This window comes from Culex pipiens, chromosome 1 (assembly GCF_016801865.2).
Source record: "Culex pipiens pallens isolate TS chromosome 1, TS_CPP_V2, whole genome shotgun sequence".
Taxonomy (NCBI): Eukaryota; Metazoa; Arthropoda; class Insecta; order Diptera; family Culicidae; genus Culex; species Culex pipiens.
In genome coordinates, this window is record NC_068937.1 from 47,568,821 (window position 1) to 47,580,388 (window position 11,568).

Below are 11,568 nucleotides of genomic sequence, written 5' to 3' on the forward strand. Positions count from 1 at the left end.
GTGTTGTGTCTTTAACACATGGTTCAGAATGACTCTTTGTAATAAATTTTATTGTTTGCAAAATATTTCTTGAAAATTGTTCAATGCCGAAAATTTAACAGAGAATTGATGAAATGATTTCATATGAAAAAAGCGTTTGAATAGTTTTTATTTTTATCAAACGTCAAAATGATTATTACTTACGTTTTGTCAAAATAAAACCTATTTGGCATTTAAGACGTTTGAAGACGTATGAAATGTCATTTTTCCTTAACTCCTGACAAGGTTTTAACAAAGGTTTTATCAAGGCTTTGAGGATGTTGTAAAGCTTTGAACTTCTATGTAGGTTTTATAAATTACAAATAGGCCATGACAACCTTCTGCGGAGGTCCTTTTGGGTTTTGAGTAAGGTTTATCGAGGTTCTGGGGAGGCTGTTACGACTTAGTGGTTTTAATGTTGGTTTTGGCCGATAGGGTTTATAGCGGTTGTGACAGCTTTGATAAAGCCTGAAATGTTACTTGGGTATAATGAACATTACTGAACTTTTTTTTTGGCAATCAGAAAGCTTTTTCATCACTTCAGCAGGACATGAAAAGTGAGAAGCCTTGAAAAAAGAGAAAAAAATCAATGTTATGCATTTATTCATTTTTCGGTGAAGTTTGTTGTTGCTTTTTGATCTTTCCTAGCATGTATCTTGTGGTGCGCCGTCAAATTGTACTTAACACTAAAACATTTACCACAAATTTCACACCGAAACTCAGCATTATCGGAGTGCACCGCGGAATGCCGTTTCAACTTGCATCTGAAAAAATAATCATTTTAGTTCTGCTTACATTTCTACACTTTAAACCAACTAACTTCCGGTGGAACTTTTTCCCGCAAATATCGCACGAAAACCGCGGCTCTTCCGTGTGGCTCTTCCGATGGATCAACCAATAGGCCGCCCCTTTTATCCGCTTCCCGCACACTTCGCAATCGAAGGTCTTGCTCATAGAGTTGTGCCGACTGCGGTGCTGCTGAAGGGCATGCTTGGAGTACAATTTTGCCCCACAGCCAGGAATATCGCACGTAAAAGGTTGCACTCCAGCGTGCCGGTTCTGGTGACCTTCGAAGGCCTTCTTCGACACCAATTCGCCACAGATGGGGCATACGGATCCGTCTTTTTTGCGGGAAGGTTGAGCTTCTTCTGTGGGTTCTTCGTCCTCCCCAAGTTCTTGGAGCATCTCCGGTTCACACTTGACGTCCAGCAACAAATCTTCCGTTTCTCGGTCAACTTGAGATTCGTTGCTTTTGAGCAGAGCTTTGACTTCATAGCGATGTTCCTGAACTAGATTTGCGGCCGTTTGGAACGTTTCTTCCGCATTTGAGCGTTCCCAGGTAGATGATGGTAAAGTTCTATAAGTTTCACTCTTCAAAAGATCGTTGGCTTGCTGACAAGCAGTTCGAAAGTCGATGATCAGGGCGACTAGGGCATTACAGTTTGAGCAGATATAGGTCATCGGATCAGCGCAAGAGGGCTGAAATCATAGAATTGACGAATAAAATATAAAATACAATTCAATCAATATTTCTCCCACCTCAACCGAAACTGCCTTTATTATGCGCTCTTCCAAGTTGGATTCCTCCGTGAATATGTCTTGCATGAAATCATTTTCGTATTCTCGTAGGCACAAACGGCATGGTATTAAACAAGATTCACTATCACCAATAATTAGTTCCGAACTCATTATTCTACAACAAAAAAAAGTTGTTCGTTGAACACGATTGACCAGTTCAAATTTATATTTTCCAGTTGTTTACCAACAAAGGAGTCGCAACTGTCAAAAATACTGCCAGTGGTAGGAAAATGGCGTTTGTCGAGGTGTTTATAATGTTTATGCCTTCCTCACCTCAACGAGGTAAGGCTATAAAATCACTCGAATATGTACTAAACTTCTTAATTTGTCCTCCTTGACCCACCTTCACGTATTCATATCGACTCAGCACCAATTTCTGAGCAAATGTATGTGTGTTTGTAGCATGCCACTTCGGTTGACGCCCCGGCGAGGAACATCCCGGAATTAGCCCAATTACATCCGTAGTGCTGTTAGATCATCTTGGTCAAAACAGCATGGCTCTGGTTCCTTGCAAGTGTCCTATTTTCTTACCTCCACTTTGGCTTGGTTTAGTCATCATGATGACAAGGTGTAACCTAGCTGGTGGTCTGTGGAAACGACTCGTAAACCTTTGACCAGCGAGGGTCAGAGTAGAGACGGCTAGAAGAAAGGGGCGCGTCAATGTGGGAAGGGGAAGTAATTTGTGATTGTAGACGGTATTGTTTTGATTCGCAGTATGTTGAGTCAACTGCTGTGGATGTACCTGAGCATCGCAGAACGGGGTTTCTCTTAATTTTATTTTATTTTCAACTACCATCTATCTCCACTTCTTCATTGATTCTTCTATTTATTATACATAATTTCATTTTGATTTTACTAACTTTTGATTCGCTTATCTCTCAATGCTTTTCCACTCCACTCAATGCTTTTCTCTCTTAAAAATAAACTTTTCCTTAACGTACTAGTGGGGAACCATACCCTCTTCAGCCTATAGAGCTTTATGACGTTTCGCGTACACACACTAGCGCACCATTTGATTTTGCTGTCCGGACAAAATTTAACCTCAATCTTTTTCGTGTACGTACACGCAATACATGCGCACGTAGATTACTCTATAAGGCTTTCTAGGCCCAGTGAAAAAAATATATTTTTAACTCAAAAATGACGAACTCCTCGTCACAGTGTCCTGATGCAAACAATGATCGAGCTCGAGCTGTCACAGCCCTGCGAAGTATGTTGGCTGACATATCGGGCAGTCAGTCAAATAAACCAGCTAGAAGTCGCTTGACAGAAAAATTTTGCTAGAAAGAGATAGGAAACCTGATGCAAACAAACGTCCAGCTGTCATGTAAACATACTTTGAATGTGTTGGTAAATTTCTGACTAGAAAGCCTTATTTTAAGTTTGCAGTTTCAAGAAACGGGTGCCACGATATCTCAACACTGCTTTGATCAAATTGCCTCAAAATTTTGGTAAAGACTCGTTGAATCGGTCCTGTGTGCATGACGAAGGTCGATTTTCAAAAACTTAAATTTTAAAAAGATAAAAATATTTTGATGTTTTTCATATAAAAAATCGGCAGTTTTTGATTTTTGTATTAAAAAAAAAAGCAAAATTTCAAAATCGGGCTTCGTCATGCACACCGGATATGTCTTGGGAGTCTTCAACCCAAATTTCAGCCAATTTGGTCCATCCAATCTCGAGATAACGTGGCAGCCGTAAATCAACTCGGTTTTTAGAGAAAAATGTTCACACAATTTGACAGTTCGGTAAAATTGTGAACTTAAATCGTCTCTTACTCAGTTCAGTCACGAAATGTTTTGATGAAACTTTCAGGAGTGATTGAAAATCATCATTTTAACGAATTTAGTGAATTTTCTGAAATATGAAATTTTGTGATTTTTTACATGTATGTAACCCCTTAATGAAAGTTGACAGGCACATTATAGATGGTTAGGCGCTTATACTTACATCAAACCCTACGCAATGTACCACCCCCGGCCGAGTTAAAATGCGTAACCGGAAAAGAAGGTGTGCATGCCTGGCACGAACACTCAAAGCGTGTTGCTCGTACTGACTCAGAGCAAGGGTGAGATGTAGGTGTAAGGGCAGTGCGTGTTTGTCGGGAACCTGGTGCATAAGATCGGTCAAGGCCCGTTCTTACGCTGAAAACTGCGAATTGCGAATTTTTTATCAATTGTATACTTTACAATTACGAAAAGACGACTGTTTAGTACCGGGCCAAAATGACGTTCTGAAAAGTTGAACTTTTCTCAACTCAAATGAGTTTTATAAACAGTACCCTTTTTGAAGCGGATAAAAAGTCCATTTAATCACTTTAGTAGGATAAAAAAGTAAAAAGTTTCATTTCGGAGTTGCAAGAAGTTCTTTTCGTTGCATAAATCGGATTTTTCCGCACTCGTCGTATTCCTCATGCGGCTTATTCTTAAAATACAGTAGTTGTTCGGTATATTCTCAACACCCGCCCCACCCTCAACCTCCCCCCCCCCCCCGTGTACAATCACTAAACCGCTCGATACCTTAAAAAAGCAAACAAACGTCAAAAAATAAAAACAAACCAAAATGATAGGGGTCAAAGGATGCAACAAGCAGGTGTAATAAACGAAACTTTTTTTGTTGTTTTGTGAAATTCCAAGTCATGGTTTAAGAAAACATGAAGAATTGGCTCTAAACTTAAATTTAGATAACTTTTATTTTTATATTTCACTAAGAAAATATAATGCGTTGGTGGTCCCCTCGACATTTTCCGTTCAGCCCAGTTAGCGAGCAGCATTCGGTAACTAGGCTACGTTCTCAGCCCAGTTACCGAACAAGTACTGTACTACTTTTGATAGGCTACTACTATTGAAGAAAAAATGTGCGCGTAGTCTTGAAGTTTCGCTTTTTTGCATTTACTTATTTTTCGTTAAAGTTTGTGTTTGTCATTGCTTTTTGATCTTTCCTAGCATGTAACTTGTAGTGCGCCGTCAAGTTGTGCTTGATCGTAAAATATTTGCCGCAAATTTCACACTGAAACTCTGCAATTCCGGAGTGCACCGTGGAGTGCTGTTTCAGCTTGTATCTGTAAAAATAGTAATTTCATTTTAATTTAGCTTTAATTCAACCGTTTTTACGAACTCACTTCCGGTGGAACTTTTTCCCGCAAATATCGCACGAAAACCGCGGCTCTTCCGTGTGGCTCTTCCGATGGATCAACCAATAGGCCGCCCCTTTTATCCGCTTCCCGCACACTTCGCAATCGAAGGTCTTGCTCATAGAGTTGTGCCGACTGCGGTGCTGCTGAAGGGCATGCTTGGAGTACAATTTTGCCCCACAGCCAGGAATATCGCACGTAAAAGGTTGCACTCCAGCGTGCCGGTTCTGGTGACCTTCGAAGGCCTTCTTCGACACCAATTCGCCACAGATGGGGCATACGGATCCGTCTTTTTTGCGGGAAGGTTGAGCTTCTTCTGTGGGTTCTTCGTCCTCCCCAAGTTCTTGGAGCATCTCCGGTTCACACTTGACGTCCAGCAACAAATCTTCCGTTTCTCGGTCAACTTGAGATTCGTTGCTTTTGAGCAGAGCTTTGACTTCATAGCGATGTTCCTGAACTAGATTTGCGGCCGTTTGGAACGTTTCTTCCGCATTTGAGCGTTCCCAGGTAGATGATGGTAAAGTTCTATAAGTTTCACTCTTCAAAAGATCGTTGGCTTGCTGACAAGCAGTTCGAAAGTCGATGATCAGGGCGACTAGGGCATTACAGTTTGAGCAGATATAGGTCATCGGATCAGCGCAAGAGGGCTGAAATCATAGAATTGACGAATAAAATATAAAATACAATTCAATCAATATTTCTCCCACCTCAACCGAAACTGCCTTTATTATGCGCTCTTCCAAGTTGGATTCCTCCGTGAATATGTCTTGCATGAAATCATTTTCGTATTCTCGTAGGCACAAACGGCATGGTATTAAACAAGATTCACTATCACCAATAATTAGTTCCGAACTCATTATTCTACAACAAAAAAAAGTTGTTCGTTGAACACGATTGACCAGTTCAAATTTATATTTTCCAGTTGTTTACCAACAAAGGAGTCGCAACTGTCAAAAATACTGCCAGTGGTAGGAAAATGGCGTTTGTCGAGGTGTTTATAATGTTTATGCCTTCCTCACCTCAACGAGGTAAGGCTATAAAATCACTCGAATATGTACTAAACTTCTTAATTTGTCCTCCTTGACCCACCTTCACGTATTCATATCGACTCAGCACCAATTTCTGAGCAAATGTATGTGTGTTTGTAGCATGCCACTTCGGTTGACGCCCCGGCGAGGAACATCCCGGAATTAGCCCAATTACATCCGTAGTGCTGTTAGATCATCTTGGTCAAAACAGCATGGCTCTGGTTCCTTGCAAGTGTCCTATTTTCTTACCTCCACGTTGGCTTGGTTTAGTCATCATGATGACAAGGTGTAACCTAGCTGGTGGTCTGTGGAAACGACTCGTAAACCTTTGACCAGCGAGGGTCAGAGTAGAGACGGCTAGAAGAAAGGGGCGCGTCAATGTGGGAAGGGGAAGTAATTTGTGATTGTAGACGGTATTGTTTTGATTCGCAGTATGTTGAGTCAACTGCTGTGGATGTACCTGAGCATCGCAGAACGGGGTTTCTCTTAATTTTATTTTATTTTCAACTACCATCTATCTCCACTTCTTCATTGATTCTTCTATTTATTATACATAATTTCATTTTGATTTTACTAACTTTTGATTCGCTTATCTCTCAATGCTTTTCTCTCTTAAAAATAAACTTTTCCTTAACGTACTAGTGGGGAACCATACCCTCTTCAGCCTATAGAGCTTTATGACGTTTCGCGTACACACACTAGCGCACCATTTGATTTTGCTGTCCGGACAAAATTTAACCTCAATCTTTTTCGTGTACGTACACGCAATACATGCGCACGTAGATTACTCTATAAGGCTTTCTAGGCCCAGTGAAAAAAATATATTTTTAACTCAAAAATGACGAACTCCTCGTCACAGTGTCCTGATGCAAACAATGATCGAGCTCGAGCTGTCACAGCCCTGCGAAGTATGTTGGCTGACATATCGGGCAGTCAGTCAAATAAACCAGCTAGAAGTCGCTTGACAGAAAAATTTTGCTAGAAAGAGATAGGAAACCTGATGCAAACAAACGTCCAGCTGTCATGTAAACATACTTTGAATGTGTTGGTAAATTTCTGACTAGAAAGCCTTATTTTAAGTTTGCAGTTTCAAGAAACGGGTGCCACGATATCTCAACACTGCTTTGATCAAATTGCCTCAAAATTTTGGTAAAGACTCGTTGAATCGGTCCTGTGTGCATGACGAAGGTCGATTTTCAAAAACTTAAATTTTAAAAAGATAAAAATATTTTGATGTTTTTCATATAAAAAATCGGCAGTTTTTGATTTTTGTATTAAAAAAAAAAGCAAAATTTCAAAATCGGGCTTCGTCATGCACACCGGATATGTCTTGGGAGTCTTCAACCCAAATTTCAGCCAATTTGGTCCATCCAATCTCGAGATAACGTGGCAGCCGTAAATCAACTCGGTTTTTAGAGAAAAATGTTCACACAATTTGACAGTTCGGTAAAATTGTGAACTTAAATCGTCTCTTACTCAGTTCAGTCACGAAATGTTTTGATGAAACTTTCAGGAGTGATTGAAAATCATCATTTTAACGAATTTAGTGAATTTTCTGAAATATGAAATTTTGTGATTTTTTACATGTATGTAACCCCTTAATGAAAGTTGACAGGCACATTATAGATGGTTAGGCGCTTATACTTACATCAAACCCTACGCAATGTACCACCCCCGGCCGAGTTAAAATGCGTAACCGGAAAAGAAGGTGTGCATGCCTGGCACGAACACTCAAAGCGTGTTGCTCGTACTGACTCAGAGCAAGGGTGAGATGTAGGTGTAAGGGCAGTGCGTGTTTGTCGGGAACCTGGTGCATAAGATCGGTCAAGGCCCGTTCTTACGCTGAAAACTGCGAATTGCGAATTTTTTATCAATTGTATACTTTACAATTACGAAAAGACGACTGTTTAGTACCGGGCCAAAATGACGTTCTGAAAAGTTGAACTTTTCTCAACTCAAATGAGTTTTATAAACAGTACCCTTTTTGAAGCGGATAAAAAGTCCATTTAATCACTTTAGTAGGATAAAAAAGTAAAAAGTTTCATTTCGGAGTTGCAAGAAGTTCTTTTCGTTGCATAAATCGGATTTTTCCGCACTCGTCGTATTCCTCATGCGGCTTATTCTTAAAATACAGTAGTTGTTCGGTATATTCTCAACACCCGCCCCACCCTCAACCTCCCCCCCCCCCCCGTGTACAATCACTAAACCGCTCGATACCTTAAAAAAGCAAACAAACGTCAAAAAATAAAAACAAACCAAAATGATAGGGGTCAAAGGATGCAACAAGCAGGTGTAATAAACGAAACTTTTTTTGTTGTTTTGTGAAATTCCAAGTCATGGTTTAAGAAAACATGAAGAATTGGCTCTAAACTTAAATTTAGATAACTTTTATTTTTATATTTCACTAAGAAAATATAATGCGTTGGTGGTCCCCTCGACATTTTCCGTTCAGCCCAGTTAGCGAGCAGCATTCGGTAACTAGGCTACGTTCTCAGCCCAGTTACCGAACAAGTACTGTACTACTTTTGATAGGCTACTACTATTGAAGAAAAAATGTGCGCGTAGTCTTGAAGTTTCGCTTTTTTGCATTTACTTATTTTTCGTTAAAGTTTGTGTTTGTCATTGCTTTTTGATCTTTCCTAGCATGTAACTTGTAGTGCGCCGTCAAGTTGTGCTTGATCGTAAAATATTTGCCGCAAATTTCACACTGAAACTCTGCAATTCCGGAGTGCACCGTGGAGTGCTGTTTCAGCTTGTATCTGTAAAAATAGTAATTTCATTTTAATTTAGCTTTAATTCAACCGTTTTTACGAACTCACTTCCGGTGGAACTTTTTCCCGCAAATATCGCACGAAAACCGCGGCTCTTCCGTGTGGCTCTTCCGATGGATCAACCAGTAGGCCGCGCTCTTGATCCGCTTACCGCACACTCCACAGTCGTAGAACTTGCTCGCAGAATTGTGCCGACTGCGGTGCTGCCGCAGGGCAAGCTGGGAGTACAACTTTGCCCCACAGCCAGGAATATCGCACGTGAAAGGTTGCACTCCGGCGTGCCGGTTCTGGTGGCCTTCGAGGGTCTCCAGCGACACCATCTCGCCACAAATAGGGCACATGATCTTTTCGCGGCCTCGCTTTCCGCATGTAAGTCGAGCTGCTATGGAAGATTCTTCCGGTGAAGAGGGAGATTCGTCGTCCTGCTCAAGAACATGTGGTATTTCCGGTCCACACTTGACGTCCTCCAGGAAATTTTCTGTGGCTTCGCCAGCTTGAATTTCGTTGCTCTTGAGCAGAGCTTTGACTTCATAGCGATGTTCTTGAACTAGGTTGGCAGCTCGGCGGAACGTTTCTTCCGCATTTGAGCGTTCCCAGGTAGAAGATCGTACAGTTCTATAAGTTTCACTCTTCAAAAGATCGTTGGCTTGTTGACAAGCAGTACGAAAGTTGATGATTAGGGCGACTAGTGCGTTACAGTTTGAGCAAATATGGGTCATTTGATCAGCGCGAGAGGGCTGGAATCATAAACAGGAAGAATAAAACATAAAATACAATTCAATCAATATTTTTCCCACCTCAACCGAAACTGCCTTTATTATGCGCTCTTCCAAGTTGGATTCCTCTGTGAAGATGTCTTGCATGTAATCATTTTCGTATTCTCGTAGGCACAAACGGCATGGTATTAAACAAGATTCACTATCACCAATAATTAGTTCCGAACTCATTGTTTTACAACTAATAAGTTGTTTATTAGTAACAATCAAACTCGACTAGTTTGTTATCCGACTTGTTTTTATTTAGCATTAAGCAGTTGTTTACCAACAAAAAGGTATCAACTGTCAAAGCCGCTGCCAGTGGTAAGAACATTGCGTCTAACCTCAAGCTATCGAGGTTCTTAAAAAGAGAGATTTGATTTCAGCAATTGGGTCCTAAAATGAAGCTTAGATTGCTGATATTATTGTTTACAGCGATAAAGCTTATTTTTCTGAGTACAATGACCCTTTGTACGACCACAAAGAGTTTAAAATGGATTTTTAAATCAACTTTGAAAAATTAACCTCGCGGTCCTTCTTGACAGAAAAGCTCCTACTTGCACAGAAAAAAAAATCATGGTAATATTACATCTGGGAAGGGGTACATCTTTTATGTCAGAAAAAAGTTGTAATTTTACCTCTGGAAATGTGTAATTTTACCACTTTTCTGGTGTAATGTCACTTTTTCAGTCTAAATTGAGGTAAAATTACATCATAAAAGAGGTAATATTCAACCTTCCAAAATTAAAGCTTCCAAATTTACATTATTTTTTTCTGTGTGGCAGCTCGTTCCAAGGGGACCATAGTTGATCCATCGAAAAAATGTTGTCTCGTCAAAAAAAATTTTTGCATTAAAATGAAAAAAAAGTGATCAGAAATGGTTTTTAATCGTGTTTTTTACCGTTGTACATAAAAATAGACATAAGGCTTTAGTACCCAATTATTTTCGCGATTTCGTTTGTTTTTTGTTTTGTCTGTTGGTCACAAGCAAACATCACTTTGCTCCTTCTCCTTTTTCTAGGATTCGAATAAAAAGTTTCTGTATTAATCGAATCTACGGAAAAGTTCAGAAAGAGGTTCCGAAATGGATTTTTAATGACCGAAAGCCGGAACATAACCTAAAATCAGCATATCATAGCATTGGTGTCTACCCGTAGTTGCTACTTCATTATTGACCAAGACCCCCCAAAATTGCTCCGTGGACCACAACAGATGAACATGCTGATCAATACCGACGCCGGCTACGACCAGTGGTAAGACACGGGGAAGTGGATGGGAATGTTAGTCCGATACTTGAGTGATGGAGACCGCTAAATCGGCTGCGTCTCTGACAAAGTATCACATAAGTTTTGAGGGGTCAGTAAGATGGGTATGAGGTCAGGATTCACTGTAGTATGTGATGTGACTTTAAGCAATTTGTTTATCGGTTGAAATTTAAAAAAAATCTTAGGCAGCCGGCTGCGGAAAGATAAATAATTGATTGATTAAAAAGTTTTTTAATCGAACGCGTGCCAACCGAGCAGTAGTGCTATGGGATGGAGTTATCAGTATATTTTTACTGTTTGTACCATTTAAAAACGCGAACAAATTTCAAAAATAGTAAATAAAATACGCTTTACTGTTCATAAAAGGGATAGTTTGATGAGTTAATACTAAAACTGCCAGTTGAAATAAATTATTACAATCAAAGAATTTGAACTAAAAGAGAACAGGACACCGCGAACTAAACCGGCGGCGTGCCTTCCGATCAAAGATGATAAAAGAAGGGCTTATAAAAAATAAAATATCAAACAATAGGGTCCGAAAAACACGATGCAGAGCAACCGTGAGGTCCCGCTACTAACAATTGAATCATAACAACGATACAACGAAAATGGAAGAGATGGAAATGCAAAAAAACGAGTCTGGACCTCCTCGTGGCCAGCGCACTAAGGGTCTATACTAAGTGTCAGCGTTTCGATACATTATTCTATAGAAAAGTCTTTTTCACCGTGAAAATTTAACACATTTGAAAAAATAATGCACAAATTACCCGACGCCGTGCCTTCTGATCAACGATGATATAGGAAGTGCTTTTAAAATCGTAAAACAATTAATGCCATATTAATTAAAGCATAAAAAACACCAATCACCGAAAAATACGCTAGAAACATGAATAATCCTGCAAGGCTTGCGCGCGCTGCTTCAAATCAACTCCGTAACTATTTTATCTTTTTTTATAAAATAAAAACAGAAACCAAAATTTCTTAAATGGCTTTTAAAAACACTGTTTTTATTCATTGTTC

The 11,568-nt window shown here is 39.8% G+C and overlaps 2 protein-coding genes across 2 annotated transcripts; both read right to left on the reverse strand.

Moving 5' to 3' along the window:
- Positions 1-604: 604 nt before the first annotated feature.
- LOC120426605 (zinc finger protein 234-like) lies at positions 605-5,652 on the reverse strand. Its single transcript, XM_039591398.2, has 4 exons — positions 5,437-5,652; positions 4,718-5,376; positions 839-1,375; positions 605-782 (listed from the first exon to the last, which is right to left on the reverse strand). Exons 1-4 carry the CDS (start codon positions 5,584-5,586, stop codon positions 623-625), a joined length of 1,506 nt encoding a protein of 501 aa, XP_039447332.1. The 5' UTR covers positions 5,587-5,652; the 3' UTR covers positions 605-622.
- A 2,388-nt stretch (positions 5,653-8,040) lies between these two features.
- On the reverse strand, positions 8,041-10,062 carry LOC120426604 (zinc finger protein 471-like). The gene is made up of 3 exons (XM_039591396.2): positions 9,326-10,062; positions 8,577-9,265; positions 8,041-8,516 (listed from the first exon to the last, which is right to left on the reverse strand). The coding sequence occupies exons 1-3, from the start codon at positions 9,473-9,475 to the stop codon at positions 8,351-8,353; spliced, it is 1,005 nt and encodes a 334-aa protein (XP_039447330.1). The 5' UTR covers positions 9,476-10,062; the 3' UTR covers positions 8,041-8,350.
- Between the last annotated feature and the right edge of the window lie 1,506 nt (positions 10,063-11,568).

Bases quoted from the DNA above. Each gene is read 5' to 3' on its own strand.
- LOC120426605 (XM_039591398.2), bottom strand. From the start codon at position 5,586: ATGAGTTCGGAACTAATTATTGGTGATAGTGAATCTTGTTTAATACCA. The intron at 5,377-5,436 runs GTGGGAGAAATA...CTATGATTTCAG, and splicing joins TAAAGGCAGTTTCGGTTGAG to CCCTCTTGCGCTGATCCGAT. The intron at 1,376-4,717 runs GTGAGTTCGTAA...TGAAACTTATAG, and splicing joins GGGAAAAAGTTCCACCGGAA to AACTTTACCATCATCTACCT.
- LOC120426604 (XM_039591396.2), bottom strand. From the start codon at position 9,475: ATGAGTTCGGAACTAATTATTGGTGATAGTGAATCTTGTTTAATACCA. The intron at 9,266-9,325 runs GTGGGAAAAATA...TTATGATTCCAG, and splicing joins TAAAGGCAGTTTCGGTTGAG to CCCTCTCGCGCTGATCAAAT. The intron at 8,517-8,576 runs GTGAGTTCGTAA...CTATTTTTACAG, and splicing joins GGGAAAAAGTTCCACCGGAA to ATACAAGCTGAAACAGCACT.